Source organism: Urocampus carinirostris, chromosome 18 (genome assembly GCF_059441175.1).
Source record: "Urocampus carinirostris isolate Australia breed hairy pipefish chromosome 18, RoL_Ucar_1.0, whole genome shotgun sequence".
Classification (NCBI taxonomy): domain Eukaryota; kingdom Metazoa; phylum Chordata; class Actinopteri; order Syngnathiformes; family Syngnathidae; genus Urocampus; species Urocampus carinirostris.
In genome coordinates, this window is record NC_142366.1 from 14,512,455 (window position 1) to 14,530,477 (window position 18,023).

Below are 18,023 nucleotides of genomic sequence, written 5' to 3' on the forward strand. Positions count from 1 at the left end.
CGGCAACCAGCAGCTGTCATCCACTTCCCTTCTCAGTTTCAAATATGGGCATGGTATAAATGGCATTGACGCCAGTGCGGTAGCTTCTAAAAACAGACGTGATACCAGCAGCGAGATAGAGAGAAGAGCAACACGCCCGGCCTCGTACTTTTCAGGCCTAATGCTATATTCATAGCGCAATTCTCTCCCGAGGTTAACCAAGTTCTTGTTTTCCATCGGAAGCGCCGCCATCGCAATGGAGAACCTGGAGAAGCAGCTTATTTGCCCCATTTGTCTGGAGATGTTTACAAAACCCGTGGTCATCCTGCCCTGCCAGCACAACCTCTGCAGGAAATGTGCCAATGATGTCTTCCAGGTAAGAAACCGCTCAACCGACGGATATTTGTTGTGGCCCAGATCAGTTTGGACCGCCCGGACGTTGACTTTAGCATTTGGAGCTAACCTCGTGTCATTGGAACATTTGACATTTGTGAGAACGTAAATAGCATATGATGACATCTGAAAAGAGATGTCCTGAATACACAAGAACATCTTTGAAGATTGGACATTTTTAAAAGTTTACACAACTTTGTAACATAAAACTCTATTTCAAAACCATCCCTGCCGTTTGCAATTTTTCCTAGAGGGCAAAAGTAAAAATAAACAACTGCGGTATTGTGATTGCGAAAGCTCCGCATGGTCCAACGCACACAACTTAAAGAGACTCTGATTATTGCATAACGGCCAAGCAAGCATACATGTAGTCAAAAAATAAGATTTTAGATGGATATTTAGTGAAAAGGAATTGAATAGTGTACAGGAACAGAAATACGAAGTTTAGTAGAAGGTTCAGGTTTGAAAAACATCAAAGCGAAACTAAAACATGCCCAACTACACGGTCTTGCTATATGATGATGAAACACTGACTACAGTAGATCTAAATGAACAAAACCTGAATGTAGGAGATGCAAGATATTTTGCAAACAATATAGCTCTACCTGAACAAATAATGAAAGTAAGAAAATCCAGGATATGTTAGAATAACAACTAGATCTAAACCAGAGACGCACGCAACATACTCATATATGAGCAGAACAACTACATGATGTTCCATCACCAAATGACTCCAACAAAACAGAACATGAAAGTCTGTCGACACAAAAAAGACATTCCCACACATGGACAGAACAACAAAGAGAGTGCCATGGCAACCAGACAATAAAAAATAATGCAGGCACACTAAATAAATCTAACAGAACAAAACAAGAAAGGGAGACACCGCAAGATATGTTGGAACACTAACTAGCTCTACCTGAATAAAACATGAGTCCAAAGTGAAGACGTAGAGAACAAACTAACATGTGGATAGAATAACGACATCATCTCCAACACCAATCGGCTCCAACAGAACAAAACAGAAAAGAAAGACAACACAGAGCAAATTCCCACACATGGACAGTACGATAAAACAATTTCCATAATGATGAGACCTTGAAATATAATACAGGCAGACTAAATACATTCAACTGAAGAAAACATGAAAGACAATGCAAGATATTGAGGGAAACTAACTCGCTCGACCTGGAAGAAACAGTAATGAGATAGGTCGCAGGAAACTTACTCTCGCATGTATAGAAACACGACAAAATAGTCCAACACCAACCAGCTCGAACAGAACAAAACATTAAGTAAGAGGACACAAGAAAGAGAGGGTGCCATGACGACGAGACCATGAAAATTAATGCAGCCACAATAACTAGCTCTAACTGGGAAAAAAACCTGAACACAAGACAACCAGAATATGTTCTGACACTAACTGGCTCTACCTGAACAAAACATAGAAGGAAGGCAGTGCAGGATACATTGGAACCGTGACTAGGTCTAACTGAACAAAATGTGAAAGGAAGACAACGCACGACATATACTCAAACGTTTATAAAACCATGAAATTTACCAGACCAAAGGCATGATGGTGTTATGCAATCAGGAAAGTACAGAACATGAAAGTTTAACCCTTAATATATATATGAAAAGTTTCCTTGTATAAAAACAAGTCATATTGCGGTCAACCATTCACAGGCCTCCAACCCGTACCTGCCTACCAGCCGCAGCGGTTCTTTAGCGTCCGGTGGCCGCTTCCGGTGCCCTTCCTGCCGGCACGAGGTGGTCCTGGACCGTCATGGCGTCTACGGCCTTCAGCGCAACCTGCTGGTGGAAAACATCATAGACATGTTCAAGCAGGAGTCCGGCAGGTACGTTGGGGAAAAGTTACTTTAAATTGGACTATTTCGCAAGTCACAGTTTAGAAAAGAATACATCAAGAATGCATTTGAAACAGGCAATAATCTGATCAGTATGCCCCATAGCATTGTGGGACGTGTAGTACAGAGACAAATGAAACATGTGCAAACTCCAACTCATTCGCTAAAAAAAGCCTCATGGTTGATTTCTTTTTTTTTTCTGCCCCTATGTTGAAAATGCCATATGTTTATCCAGCCACAAACAGTGGATGACTTGTATCCATCCATATGTAGTGTAAGTCTGTGATTCTGGCAAGCCACGTACGAGCACATCTTGTAAACACGCGATGCAAACTTTTGGATGTATGATATATAATGATAAATAACATATAACATTTTTAAATGTATAGAATACTTGTATAAATAATACATGTATTTAAAAAATGTCAATAAATAATCATTGTACAGTAATCCTTCGTTTATCATGGGTAATGGGGACACACCGGTTTATTTTAATTTTATTCATTTTATTGTATTTCTTAATTGAAATATTAGATACTTATGTATAGATATGAAAAAAATGATTTAATAAATAAATTAATAATGATATTATTTCATGATAAAAAAATGAAAGAGGAATATGTAAGGCTTTGTTTTTTGTGACTTCCCCAATCTATTTTTTATTTTTGAAGGAACTGTTTCATTTTATATGCATCTATTTTTTCACTTAAATACATACATTTTCACGATTACTGATGGGAATCACCTGTCCCCGCTCTTTTGGCGCCAACTGCCTCAGACTCTGATTGGCTCCTGATTAGTACCTGTACCCACTGTTGTCAGTCCCCTTTTGCCAGTCCGTCTGCGAACCTTAGTTAACTCTAGGCAAGCCTTTCTCGACCCTGACTCCCACCTGTCCCGTTTTTGATCCTGTCTGTCCCCCGGCTTTGACCCGTTTTTGATCCCGACCACGTCTACTCTCCCGTCCCGGCTTTCAACCTCTTTTTGTCCCCGACCACGTCTACTCTTCTTTCCCGGCTACGACTCGTTTTTCCGTTCTTGACACCGCCATCGCTCGCCACGGAAGAGACACTTTCGCGTTCAGAGCGACCTGCTTCCCGCTTCCAGCAATCACCAGATCGTGGGCGCAACCCTCTCCCTTTCTTCCAATAAAACTTGTGAGAAATGCAACGCAAGTGGGTCCTTTCTCCGTTCTGGTCCGGACACAAATGGTTTGAATATAGAAAATAACACCCTAATATGTTAATTGGAAAATGGAATCTACAGATTTTAAATTATGCTTGTGTAAAATACAGGATTGTAGAGGATTAATATATCATAAATGTCACATCATGAGGAAACTATTTATATAACATCTATATATAACATTTATGAATTTCAAAAGGGGACAAGTTTGTGATCGATGTGCTTATTTTAGCCTACTTTAGCATGCGTTGTTGACCCCTGAGACGGCTGAGGACTCGTCGATAACCTCCCTCGCCAAGCCAGGCTGGTGACATTATCAAAGTGACACGTCTTTCCCTCCCGACAGCAGCAGCATGCCGGGGCCCGAACGCAAGGAAACGGCGGCCCCTATGTGCGACGTGCACAAAGACGAGAAGATCAACATCTACTGCGTCAGCCACAATGTGCCCACGTGCTCCATGTGCAAAGTGTTCGGGGCCCACAAGGACTGCGAGGTGCAGCCCATCAACAGCATCTACCAGACCAAAAAGGTAAGCCCCCCCCCCCCCAAAAAAGTGCGAAAAATGTCAAAGAGAAGAATATGATCGGTGGGTCTCACGCAGACGGAGCTGAACGACGGCATCGCCATGATGTTGGGCAACAACGACAGGTTGCAAGGTATCATCGGTCAACTGGAGGAGGCCTGTCGCGCCATAGAGGTCAGTTTCTTCTCAATCGCATGGATTTTGTGTGAAACGATCAGCCAAAAAAAGGACTTGTCACATAAGCTGAGACCTTCTTTACTTACTTCTACAGTTGATAGCCCAAGCAAGTGCCTTGTGTTGTAAAACATTGGTTCAAAAAAACTACAGCGATAGGGTATTGACGACAACTTTAAAGTGAGAAGAACAATAGTGGCTAGCGGCTTACGTGAGTGGCTAGAGAAGAAAGCGGTGGGGGAAAAAAAGCACCAGATGATTGGGAATCCATGGCCTGCAGCCAAGTGGCTAATATATACGATTAGAGAAGGAAACAGTGGTAAAAAAGTACCGAGCAAGTTTTTTTAACACGGAGCAGCTAACAATAATGTCAGTGACAAGTGTCGATACATAGCCTTCAGCCAAGTACCTAGAGAATTAAATAGTGGCTAAAAGAGTCAAAGACGGCAAGCCTTATTTACACTGAGCAGCTAAAATTAAACAACAGCAGCTCGCTATTAGCCTGCAGCCAAGTGGCTAAGATGAATGGCTAGAGAAGAAAACTGTAAAACAAGGTCAAAGATGGCAAACTTTATTTACACGGGTCAGCTAACAATAACAATAGTGACTAGCTGCATGCTACAGCCACGTGGCTAACATAAGTGGCTAGAGAAGGAAACAGTGGAAAAACAGCTTTATTTACACAGAGCAGCTAGCAATAATAGTGACAAGTGGCAATACATAGTCTTCAGCCAAGTGCCTGGAGAAGGAAACATTCGCAAAAAAAAGTCAAAGATGGCAAGCTTTATTTACACTGAGCAGCTAACAATAACAATAGCAGCTCGAAGCGTGCTCTAGCCTGCAGCCAAGTGTCTAAGATACATGTCTAGGGAAGAAAACTGGAAAAAAGTCAAAGTTGGCAAACCTTTTCTACACAAGTCAGCTAACAATAATAATAGCGACTAGCTTCGAGCCATAATCTACAGCCAAGTGGCTAACAGGTGTGGCTAGAGAAGGAAACAGTGGTTGAGAAAGTTGAAGGTGGCAAGCACTGGATGCTATAAATACAGGACTCGCTTGCACGGGCAGATGAGGAAGGAGAGTGATACTGAAGGACTAAGCAGGAGGAGCTATTGATAACAATAACATGAGTGGCTAGCGAAGGAAACAGTGTTAAAAAAGTAAAAGATGACCATGCGCAGAGTGTCACTGAAGGATGAAGCAAGCTTTATTTACGTGGATCTGCTACCCTTACAATTCTGGCTAGCAGCAGGCCATGTTCTACAGCCAAGTGACTGACATGAGTGGCTAGAGAAGGAAAAAGTGGAAAAATGATGCCTATATCATGGGACTCAGCTGTTCCCAGAGGTTTCAGAGGATTGTGACTATAAATATTGATAACAATAATGACATAATGGTCCTTGGATTGAGAGCATGAAGATAATTTAATTCAAGTGAGCCTTTGTAATTGCTGTACAATTTTTTTCAGTGGGTTGATCGTACACATTTTTATCTAAAATCTTTCAATTTTCTCCAATATTTACATTCTATTTTTTACATGTACTTCATAACAACATGGTGTTATATTCTGCGAGCGAAAAAAAATGTGATTTGCCTCCTGGCCTTTTTTTCTTTGTTGTTGCACCTCCATGTTTTTACCAAAATGTGTTATACCTCCTGGGGCCTAGTTATAGTCATTCCGGGACATTACAGAGAGTATTGCAATGCAGCTTCGTCATAAGGGTCATAAACCTGTCAGAAATTGAAATTATGAAATATGAATGCAATCATGTCAAAAAACAGTCAATAGAATAACTGGATTATGACTCATGATAGGAATCCAGTCATAAAACCGTCAATAAAATAATTGGATTATGACTAGTGATTGGAATCCAGTCATAAAACTGTCAGAATAGCAATACAATTATGATTTATGAGTGGAATCCTGTCATAAAACTGTCAAAAGAGCAATACAACTGTGATTAATTTTGTCAAAAGAGCAATACATTTATGATAAGTGCAATTACATGCATTTATGGCATTCCAAACATTCCTGAAATTCCTCTATGAATGAATGTTTTTTTTATGATTTATGTAGTATTTACGCGAATTAGTTTAGTAAATTATGATTTCTGACTGTAATTTTATGAATTCTTGACATATCTGTCATAAACCTGTAAAAAGAACCATACACTTATTTAGGAATTTCAGGAATGGAGAGAATGCCAAGAATGCAAACAATCATTAATCTTCATTTTTATAATGCATTTGGCTAAATATGACAGGTCATAAAATAATCAATCATAAAGGGATTTCTGCAACGTTATGAATGCCAAGAATACATATATCGTAATTATAGTCATGAATAAAAAAAAAAAAAGATGTTAAAAAGAAGAAAAGAAAATAAATGACAGATTTATGACTTTTTGACAAAAGCTTCTATGTAATACTCCCTATAGCAGGGGTCGGGAACCTTTTTGACTCAAAGAGCCATAAAAGCAAAAAATATTAATTTTATTTTGGGAAAGAGCCACACCATATATTATGAGACAAATTTACTAAATTGCTAAACCCGCGCCCCAGACAAAAGCTTAGTCTTCAGCACATTTATTTTTGATGATTTGATAAAAATGATGAAAAGAGAATAATGCCAGAGCCCCTGTCCCAAAATCAACAAACATACCACTTTAAACTTGTCTCTTTCTTGCAATTACTCAAGATCGGTTAAACTCCTTTTGACCCTTTTTTTCATACATATTGGTTTCAAAACCAGATGCAAGCAGTTATTGTGTAAAAACGTCACAACATTCTGCAAATAGGGAGCCTGATGAGCTCACTTTTGGCGCAGACGGCGTAGGGCGAGAGATGGGAGGGAGTGCTTGCACTTTTTGCATAACTCCACCCATCCCTCCCGCTCACCCAATCAAATAACTTGAAGTTCTCTTCCGGTCTTTTGGCGTATTTACAGTTCTGTGGATTCATCATAAGGTATCTGAACACTGAACACAGATTATATAGTGAACTTTTATATAAAGGATTCTTTAGCGTTGTACAGCCAAAACGAGTTTTTTTCCCCCTTTTTTTGTGTGACACCTTGACTGTAAATTGTAGTGAAAAACGTGCCCTATATATACTGCGAAGTAATATCATAATATTTAGCTTTGGTCTGGATTTGCGTGTGCCTGTAAAGGATGAACGATGCAGGTTTTGAACAAGATGGAGAAATTTTGCATGCAATCAAATTTGTCTCTGAGTCACAGATACTCATAGAAAGGGCCATATATGGCTCGCGAGCCATAGGTTCCCGACCCCTGCCCTATAGCATTCAAGCTATACACTGATGGTCTCAAAATACTGTTCTTGGAGGAACTTAGCACCAGGACTGGATTGATTTCATTCAATGATTGAACGATTCCAAAAGGAGAACAGCCGACGTCAGAAGAACCTACTGTGTGAGAAGTTCGACCAGCTCTACACAATCCTGGAGGACAAGAAGCGGGACATGGGTCTCAAGGTGACGGCCGAGCAGGATGAGAAGGTCAACTACATTCGAAGCTTGACCAGGAAGTACGGAGACCACCTAGAGGAAAGCTGCAAGATGGTTGAGAAGGGCTTGGAGATCATGGAGGAGCAGGAGATGGCTGTCTTTCTCCAGGTCGGACTCATGAATGTGTAATTAGTGTGCCTGGTTCCATCTCATTATTTTCTCTTTCTCTCTTTCAGAACACAAAACCTCTCCTTAAACAGTAAGTGTGTGGAAAATGTACTTTATTTTCAAGTATCGGAACTAGTTTTTACGCTCTAGAGCAGGGGTCAACAACCTTAATGAAGCTGGGAGCTACTTTTTGTTATTGAATCAGAATAAGAGTCACCTTTATTATCATTGTCTTGCTATATTATCAAAATAATAATTAGTAAAATATAAAGAGTATTCACATGGGGCGGCAGTAGCTCAGGAGGTAGAGCGATCGTTTTAGGATTAAGGGATCCCAGTTCGAATCCCGGCTTGTCCGTGTTACATGTCGAAGTGTCCTTGGGTAAGACATTGAACCCCCAACTACCCCCAATAAGCAGGTTAGCGCCTTACATGGCTGCACAGATCACGGCCGCTATTGGGAAATGTGAAGCACAATGTAAAGCGCTTTGGGAAGTCATTGACTTGAAAAGCGCTATATAAATGCAGATCATTTCATTTCATTTCATTTCACATGTAAAATAAAGTAAAAAAGCACAAAAGGCTACTGGTTTGGTATACATTTCTAGAACAACAACTTACCAAATATCAAAATTACTCTTACACGGGCTCGACTACACATACCCGCTTCATATACAGTGCATCCGGAAAGTATTCACAGCGCTTCACTTTTTCCACATTTTGTTATGTTACAGCCTCATTCCAAATTGTATTAATTTAATCTCTTATCTCAAAATTCTACACAAAATACTCCATTATGACAATGTGAAAAAGTTTTTTTTTTTACTTTTTTTGAATTTATTAAGAATAGAAAATTAAGAAATCACATTTACATAAGTATTCACAGCCTTTGCCATGAAGCTCAAAATTGAGCTCAGGTGCATCTTTTTTCCACTGATCATCCTTGAGATCTTTCTACAGCTTAATTGGAGTCCACCTGCAGTAAATTCAGTTGATTGGACATAATTTGGAAAGGCACACACCTGTCTATATAAGGTCCCACAGTTGAGTGTGCATGTCAGAGCACAAACACCAAGCATTAAGTCAAAAGAACTGTCTTTAGGCCTGCGAGACAGCATTGTCTTGAGGCACAAGACACTGGGGAAGGATACAGAAACATTTCTGCTGCTTTGAAGGTCCCAATGAGCACAGTGGCCTCCATTATTCGTAAATGGAAGACATTTGGAACCACCAGGACTCTTCCTCGAGCTGGCCAGCCGTCTAAACTGAGCGATCGGGGAAGAAGGGCTTTAGTCAGGGAGGTGACCAAGAACCCGATGGTCACTCTGTCAGAGCTCCAGCGTTCCTCTGTGGAGAGAGGAGAGCCTTCCAGAAGGACAACCATCTCTGCAGCAATCCACCAATCAGGCCTGTATGGTAGAGTGGCCAGACGAAAGCCACTCCTTAGTAAAAGGAACATGGAAGCCCGTCTGGAATTTGCCAAAAAGCACCTGAATGACTCTCAGACCATGAGAAACAAAATTCTCTGGTCTGATGAGACAAAGATTGAACTCTTTGGTGTGAATGCCAGGCGTCATGTTTGGAGGAAACCAGGCACCGCTCATCACCAGGCCAATACCATCCCTACAGTGAAGCATGGTGGTGGCAGCATCATGCTGTGGGGATGTTTTTCAGCAGCAGGAACTGGCAGACTAGTCAGGATAGAAGGAAAAATGAATGCAGCGATATATAGAGATATCCTGGATGAAAACCTGCTCCAGAGCGCTCTTGACTTCAGGCTGGGGCGAAGGTTCATTTTTCATCAGGACAACGACCCAAAGCACACAGCCAAGATCTCAAAAGATTGGCTTCAGAACCACTCCGTGAATGTCCTGGTGTGGCCCAGCCAGAGTCCAGACTTGAATCCAAAATGTGGAAAAAGTGAAGCGCTGTGAATACTTTCCGGATGCACTGTAATTGAAACACCAACTAAATCTAAATGGAACGAACGTACAGTAAAAAGAGAAGACATTATATGATATAACGCAAATTAGCTCTACCTGAACAAAACATGAAAGGGAGATGCATAATATGTTGGATGTCCAACTGACCAAAACGCAAAATCAAGGGAAAACATACAACATAATGATCCAACACCAACCAGCTTAAACAAAAGGAAACATAAAAAAACAGACAACACAAGAAACATTCACAACAAGAAGAGTGCCAAGACAACAAGACAATGAAATATAATGAAAACAAACTCACTACATCTAACTGAAAGAAACATGTAAGTAGGAAAACACAAGAAATGTTGGATCTCTTACTAACTTTAACCGAACCAAACAAAGGAGATCGACAACACAGGATATGTTGGAACACTAACTAGCTCTAATGAAACATGAAAGGAAAGATGGCAGAACATGTTTGAACACTAAGTCTCTCTAACGGAACAAAACATGAAAGAAGAGAATGCAGAATATGTCAGGACACTAACTGGCTCGAACTGACCGAAGGAGGTAAAATAGAAGATGAACAATGCAGGATATTTTGAAACACTAACTCGAACTGAACAAAAACATGAAAGAAAGAAAACACAGGATATGTGGGGAAACTCACTAACTTCAACTGAACAAAAAAATTTAGATAAGTCAGCGCAGGATATGTTGGAATACTAGCTCTAAATGAACAAAAATATGAAAGGAAGACAAAGCGAACGGTATTGAAACAGCAGCTAGCTTTAACTGAACAAAATGTGAAAGAAAAGACAATGTAGAACATCTACCTACACATTGATAAGACAATAGTGGGAGTACCATAACGACAAAAAACATAAAATAAGGAATTTACCAGAAAGAAGGCATGATGTCAATGAGCAGAAAGTACAGAACTTGAAAGATTAACTCTTGACCATGAAATGAAATCTAACTGAAAAAACATCTAAGGACGAAAACAGAGGATATGTTGGAACTCTCACTAACTTTAACTAAACAAAACAAAGGAAATCAACAACACAGGCTATGTTGGAACACTAACTAGCTGTAATGAAACAAAAAATGAAAGGAAAGAACGCAGAATATGTTTATACACTAAGTATCTCTAACGGAACAAAACATGAAAAGAGAAAATGCAGAATATGTCTGGACACTAACTGACTCTAACTGACTGACAGAGATGGAATAGAAGGTGAAAAATGCAGGCTATGTTGGAACACTAACTCTAACTGAACAAAAACATGAAATAACATGCAGACAAAACTACATCTAACTGCAAAAAAACATGAAAGTTACAAAATGCAGGTTATATTGGACCACAAACTTGCTCTAACTTAACAAAATTTGAAAGTAAATTTATCCCGCACCTACGTTTTATTCCTGGCGACATATATGACAGCTCAGAACCTTTGTGGTGACTTCCCCCTCATATTTAAAATTAGTAACAAAATCCAAAGTCACAGGAAGTGCAAGAAAATGTTTTTTTTTGCGTCCAGGCTCGCAGAAGCATGCAGCACGTCCCACCTGGACAAAGTGGAGCGAGGTTACGAAAACATGGATCACTTCAGCGCCGACTTTAGGCGAGAGCGCAAAATCTTGGGCGACATCGACTTCCTCCAAGGTAGCGAGTGTCTTAGTGTAGCACGGGGGTCACACTCGCTTGAGCTCGGGGGCCAAGTGGTAGAAAACCAATCGCACAGGGGCCCGACTGGAAGATGAGAGGGAGAGAGACTGAGGGAAAGAAAGAAAGAAGGAAAAGAGGGATTGAGAAAGAGAGAGAGAGAAGAAAAAGAAAGCGAAAGAAATATGGAAAAAACACGCAGAGAGAGATAGATAAAGAGAATGAGATAGAGGGACAAAGAGAGAGAGAAAGTAAGATGGAAAAGGAGATACAGAGAGAGATAGACAAAGAGAGTGAGAAAAAATATATAAAAATTATGGTGAGAAAGAGAGAGAGATTGAGAGAAAGAGACATAAATAAAAAGACAGAGAAAGAGCGAAAGGGGGAGAAAGACAGAAAGAGAGAGGGAGGTATGACAGAATAAGATAAGAGAAAGAAAGAGAGAGAGAGACAGAGAGAGGGAGAAATAAAGAAAAGACAACGAGAGAGAACAATAGAGTGAAAGACTAGAAGAGAGGGAGGGAATGTGAGAGAGGGAAAGATAAAGAAAAAGACAGAGAGAAAACGACAAAGAGGAACAAATGAGAGAGAGGGGATTAAAAAAGAGAAAGAGATAAAGAAAGATAAGAGAGAAAGAGAAAACGAGAGAGAAAAAGAGAGAAAGAAAGACAGAAATAGAGAGCGAAAGAACAAGAGAGAGAAATATAAAAGGGAGAGAATGAGTAAGAAAATGAGAGAGCAAGAGAGAGACAAACAGATGGAAAGAAACAGAGAGAGAGAAAAAGAGACGCACAGAGAATAAGAGGGAAAGAAAGCGAGTTAGAAAGAGATTCAAAGAGACAGGAAGAGAGAGAAAGAGTAAAACAGAGAAAGAGCGAGAGAGAATACAGATAGAGAGAAAGAGGGAAGAAGAGAGAGAGAACTAGAAAAGGGGAAAGTGAAAAAAAGAGAAAGAGAAGAAAAGGAGGGACATAGAAAAAGCAAAAAGGAGAGAAAAGAGAGGGTTAAAAAGAGAGAGTGTAAAAGAGAGACGAAGAAAAATCAGGTGGACATAGTACAAATTGCATCTCATTTTCCTCTTGCGCTTCTCTCACCGTTGCCTCGCGGACCGCATGAAAACCCTTGGCGGGCCTGTTCCGGCCCACGCCGCCTCATATTTGACACCCCTGCTCGCGCTTCATCCTGACACTTCTTCTCCTTCACTTTTGCAGACGACGACGACGAAGAAGACGACACGGAAGAATCGGCTCCGGTGACGCAAAGTGAGGCAGCCGCCCCGAACGCCTCACCGGCTAGTGCCCCCGCCCTGCCCACCCCCCCGCAGACGACCCCTACCCCTGCCCAAACCAAAAGCGCCGCGTCCAGTTAAGAACGTTGCCCCGGTCATTTATGATTTTCTCGGGGCAAAAACAACAAAACAGAAAGCACAATGACTGTTTATCTGTGGTTTTTGGGCGTTTTGGGGGGATTCTGGAGCTTTTTTTTTTTGAGAAAACAAAAATACAAAATGAAACGGTAGACCCCGGGAAACAGCATGAATCCATTCTGAGGTGAGGTCCATGCTGAAATTGTCGCATAGGGGCAGTGTTGGGACTTACAAAGGAGGTTCCTGGTACTCAATTACTTTAGTCAGTAACGAATACTATAATACATTATTCAGGATATTTTGTGACTCTGCTATCGTTACTACGAGGTGTGTTACTTTATTATTCCGCCATTTTCTAAATTTAGATCATTGATTCTCTTTGATTGTTGAGTACCCTTGCTTCCTGGGTGTTTATAATGGCCCACAAAACACAATTAAATACTGATACAGAGTATTTCTCTGGGGATATTCTCCTTATCGTATATACTGTTAGGAATTAAACTATTAAAAACGTAGCGTTTACCAAATTGTTCGAATTCGTTATCTAATAATAATAATAATTATATAATAATAATAATTTCCTTTGTATTGTCATTCTTTGTAACAATGTACACAGAACGAAATGTCGATACACCTGACCCGTTGTAGCGAGTCGATGCAGCCGCAGCCAGAGGGCGCCGCCATTATACCAATTAGGTATGTCTCGGTCGAGGCGCGAACCAGCGACCTCCCAGTCTCAAAGCGGGCACACTACCATCTAGGCTACTGAGCTGGTACTCTGAGTCCATTAACCAAACACAACACACATTCTCTCCTAACAATGCGTGCTCGTTTCTTTTTGTGAAAAGGCGGACAAGAGACCAGCATTTCCACACAGGAGCAGATTTAATTTCTTAAACAAATTAACTAAGTGAGCTCCACCGAATTAGCCGAATTACTGTCGCTCGAGTCTTCGTCGAGCCTCGTCTCTCGTTCCCCCTCGATCTCCTTCTGCCCACGTCTTTCTCCCAAGCTGGCGTGTCGGCTCCTCCCATGGGCGGGCCAGAGAAAAGCCCCCACGTGGCCCCACCATCTCGGAAAAGAGCGTCGCGATGTCTGTACTTGTTCATCTGGTCTTCTGCGTCAGAGTCCTGTTATCAACAAAACTAAACAAAACATTCGCATTCGGAACAGCGTGACCTGAAGCTCACTCAGGGAAAATCTTCATTGCACTCGATAAATGTAATTTGTATTTGATCGTACAAAATCCCTTATAGTCAAATGTATAAAATCCTTCAATACTCACATTTTATGTCTTTTATTGTGAGGGTATTTTAAAGCAGTTTAAGGGGGTCAGCTTCTGTGCGAGTATGTACTGTATTTTGTAACTAGCCGTGGAGGGACGTGCATTTCACACCCAAGCCTTCACCTCCAGTATGAGTTAGTGATGTGTGAGTTAGCAAGCAAACCGGCACTTGGAAGTGAAATTTACTATTTTGTTTGTGAGGACTCTGGTGGAGGAGAGGTCTGACTGCAGCAAGAGCTCGGCCCGACCCGAACTTAATGATTCACATTTTAGGCCTAACCCGGCTTGAAATTTGGATCAGCTCAGGCTTGGGCATAAGATTTTGCCTTTAGGCTGAAAGTGGCGGAGGAAGCAGGCTTGCTCTCTTCGCGGCTCTCCGAGCTATTGCTATTAAATCAACACAATGATATTATCAGGACCAGAACGGAGACAGGACCCACTTGCGTTGCATTTCTCACAAGTCTATAACCGTCAATGGCACTCAAATATGCAGGATAAACTGCTGAGCGTGGTCATTTTGTTTGAGGTATTTCCAAAATTAAAACATTAATTTTTGTCCAAAAAAACCCTTTTTTGTTGACAATATTTCCCCAAAACTGTGTCCATTAGTTTTGTTTTTCAACAATGTAATCAGGATTATTTTCGAAATCAAGTCAGTTTTTTAATTAATCCTGTCAATTAATTAATTAATCATTGTTGATATAAAAATATTAGAAATACTTAATAATAATAATAAATTAATGCTTTTAAAATTTAATTTCAATTACATTTATTTAATACAAAGTGAAGTGCTATCAAATTTGTACTTAACGTTTTTCCTTCAATTCAATGCTTCAGGCTCCTTGTGTAGTGCCCAATTTCCCCACATGGAGGCAGTATAACACACTCGAGTTCTCAGCACCCCCTACCGTGACTCCGTCTTTGCAGAGGATAAAGAATACAAGGAGATTTTATACATCCATGTATTAATGCGTTGCTCTATGTAGGGGTCTCAAACATGTTGCTTGAGGGCCAATTGCGCCCCACGGGACGATATTGCGACAACCCCCCTCAATATGTAAGTTAAATGCAATGGATGTTCCTTCCAGGGAGAAGATCGTCATGGCTGTCGAACTGAAGCTTAAAGGACAGTCGATGCTGCTCGAAAATAAATTTTGGTGCGCTTCTGCCTTTCAGACAAGGGGTATTAAACATGTTTTATCTTCTTGGCCATAGTAATAAAACACCATTTGGCATTATTAGCTTCATTGTAACTCACAGAAGTTCAATTATTTTCCAAGAAGACTTTTTAAAAACAATTCATGTTCAGAAAATTAAAGGCTAAAACATGCATTGAATCTGATTTATGATAATTCTTTTTTTCATCTCTGATTGCTTTATTTTCTAATCAATTATCAGAACCCGAACAGACGGAGGAGAGGACCCAAACGCGTAATGTTTCCACACAAGCTTTACTTTACGGGAATGGCGCAGTTATACGCATGAACACAAACGCCAGTGGTTCGGCGATCGCTGGGCGGAAGAAGTGAGGCGCGTGAAAACAGGAAGCCAGAGGCAGACGAGATCGAAACCGGACAGAACAGATAGAATCGATATCAGATGCAGGATACACGAGCAAGATACCGGACAGGACGGGACAGACGGGATTGATTCGGGATACTGGAGCAAGATACCAGACAGGGCAGGTCAGACGAAATCGATACTGGATACAAGAACAACATACAGGACGAGACAGACGGGATCCATACCGGATACTGGAGCAAGATACGGGACAGGACGAGACAGGCGGGATCGATGCCGGATACTGGAGACTGGAGCAAGATACCGGGCAGGATGAGACAGACGGGATCCATACCAGATAATGGCAACTGGAGCAAGATACCGGACAGGACAAGACAGACGGGATCGATACCAGATAATGGAGACTGGAGCAAGATACCGAACAGGACGAGTCAGACAGGTTGGATACCGAATACTGGAGCAAGATACCGGACAGGACGAAAAAAGGCGGGATCGATACCGGATAATGGAGACTGGAGCAAGATACCGGACAGGACAAGACAGACGGGGTCGATATTGGATACTGGATACTGGAGCAAGATACCGAACAGGACGAGTCAGGCGGGGTCGATTCCGGTTACTGGCGACTGGAGCAATATACCGGACAGGACGAGACAGGCGGGATCGATACTGGATACTGGATACACGAGCAGGATACCAGACAGAGTCAAAATACAAGTCTTGCAAGTGCAGAGGTTCGTTGACGGACTGACAAGGAGTGAATGAGAGCGCTGAGTTTAAATAGGAGGGAAGCCACTCAGGAAACGAGCAGCAGCTGGCGCCAAACGGGCAGGCCCAAGTGAGGCAATGAGCAACCGTGACATCAATACTATTTATTTTTTTAGAATTTGTTTTGTAAAGAAAAATGTTTCTCAAAGCACATTTCAGAACAGTGGGATTTTTCAATCAGGGCATTGCTCATGGAAAACCTAATGCAGCCCAACCTTACCGAGACCTAAGCTCTGGCGAACCCCAAGAAAATCCAGTATGACACCCCTGATCCAAGGCCTTCAGCACTTTAATGTTCCATCCATCATTGACACCACTTTGGTCTGAACCCCGGCTCCGAAGTGCACACTTGAAACCCGAAGCTGCGCATCAGTGCTGCATATTTTAGCCGAAGTGCGCATTTCTGCGCCGAAGCACCCACTTCGACAGGCCCGGTCCCTATAAAGTTTTTCGGCCCCATCTTACCTCTACCACCAGGGTCGCTGGAGCCCATCCCAGTTATCTTTAGGCAGTGGGCAGGTGACACCCTGAAAGGATTGACCATATACAGTGGTACATCTACTTTTTAGTATCATTCGTTCTGGGAGTAGCTTCGTAACGTGAAACATTTGTAAGTAGAGACGGCTTTTGAATGTAAATGCGCTAATCCGTTCTAAGCCCGCAAAAGTACAGTATGATAATTTTTTAATAAACCCATAAGAGCATCAGAACATGAAACAAAAACATGTTAGAATTAGACTACCACATAATAAACATAAAATAAGAGGCACTTAATGTAAAAATAAACATAGATTAAAAGAAAAAAATAACACTATTCATTTACCTTTTTGCCTCGCGTTTATTGAAAAACAGATCCAATGACGTCTGCTTTTGACCATCTGTTGGAAATGCGCGAGGCAGACTTGGTGATAGCCCGACATGTCAACACTTTTTGCGGGTTATTCTTTTCCACAAATTCCGAGACTTCATGGAATTTAGCTAAAACGTCCTCCTCCCCGCTATCTTGCCGGAACCCCTCCTCCTCCTTGTCTTTGAACTGTGAAAGCGACACGAAGAGCATGGTTGGAGCACGCATGCGCACTGGGTTGCCAGGCAGATTTGAAGCGATAGCCAGTTTGTGTCCGCATCTTGAAACACCTTTCTAACAAGAGGCAATATTTTCCCCTTTAGGTGGATACTTCAAACCTGAAACTTTCTTATGTAGAGACATTCATAAGTAGAGGTACCACTGTACGTCATAATGACTGATTACATTCACCTGTGCCCGCTCGTTTGGCGCCAGCTGCTGCTGGTTACCTGATTGGTTCCCCGTCCTACTTAAGCTCAGTCCTTTCAATCGCCTGTGGTCAGTCCGTCAGCGAGCCTGTTTTCACAAGGCAAGCATTTTTGACTCTGACTCCCGTCTGTCCTATTTTTTTCACCCGTTTTCCACTCTTCCGTTCCCGATTTCACCGTTTGTTTCCTGCTACGACCCGTTTTTGAACCGACCACGTTTTTGATCTCCCGTCCTGGCTAACGACCCGTTTTTTGACCTTGACCACATTTTGATCTCCCGTCTCAGCTTACGACCAGTTTTTTTGTCTACTACGCTACGATTTGCCGCTCTGGAAGATCCACTTCCGCATTCGGAACACGTTCGGATTGCGGGCGCTGCCTTTCCTTTATATCTCAATAAACTTGTGATTAACGTTACGCAACTGGGTCCTACTTCCGTTCCGGTCGTGACACTGTA

General features: G+C 41.6%; 1 protein-coding gene across 2 annotated transcripts; it reads left to right on the forward strand.

Moving 5' to 3' along the window:
* The first annotated feature begins 106 nt into the window (after window positions 1-106).
* On the forward strand, window positions 107-12,895 carry trim55b (tripartite motif containing 55b). Of its 2 annotated transcripts, none has more exons than XM_088322164.1 (8): window positions 107-355; window positions 2,059-2,231; window positions 3,772-3,955; window positions 4,028-4,123; window positions 7,524-7,757; window positions 7,826-7,848; window positions 11,227-11,351; window positions 12,563-12,895. In XM_088322164.1, the coding sequence occupies exons 1-8, from the start codon at window positions 236-238 to the stop codon at window positions 12,718-12,720; spliced, it is 1,113 nt and encodes a 370-aa protein (XP_088178290.1). In that variant the 5' UTR covers window positions 107-235; the 3' UTR covers window positions 12,721-12,895. The 2 variants fall into 2 exon arrangements, with proteins under 2 accessions (XP_088178290.1, XP_088178291.1); XM_088322165.1 differs by having other exon boundaries at window positions 3,775-3,955.
* Window positions 12,896-18,023: the final 5,128 nt, after the last annotated feature.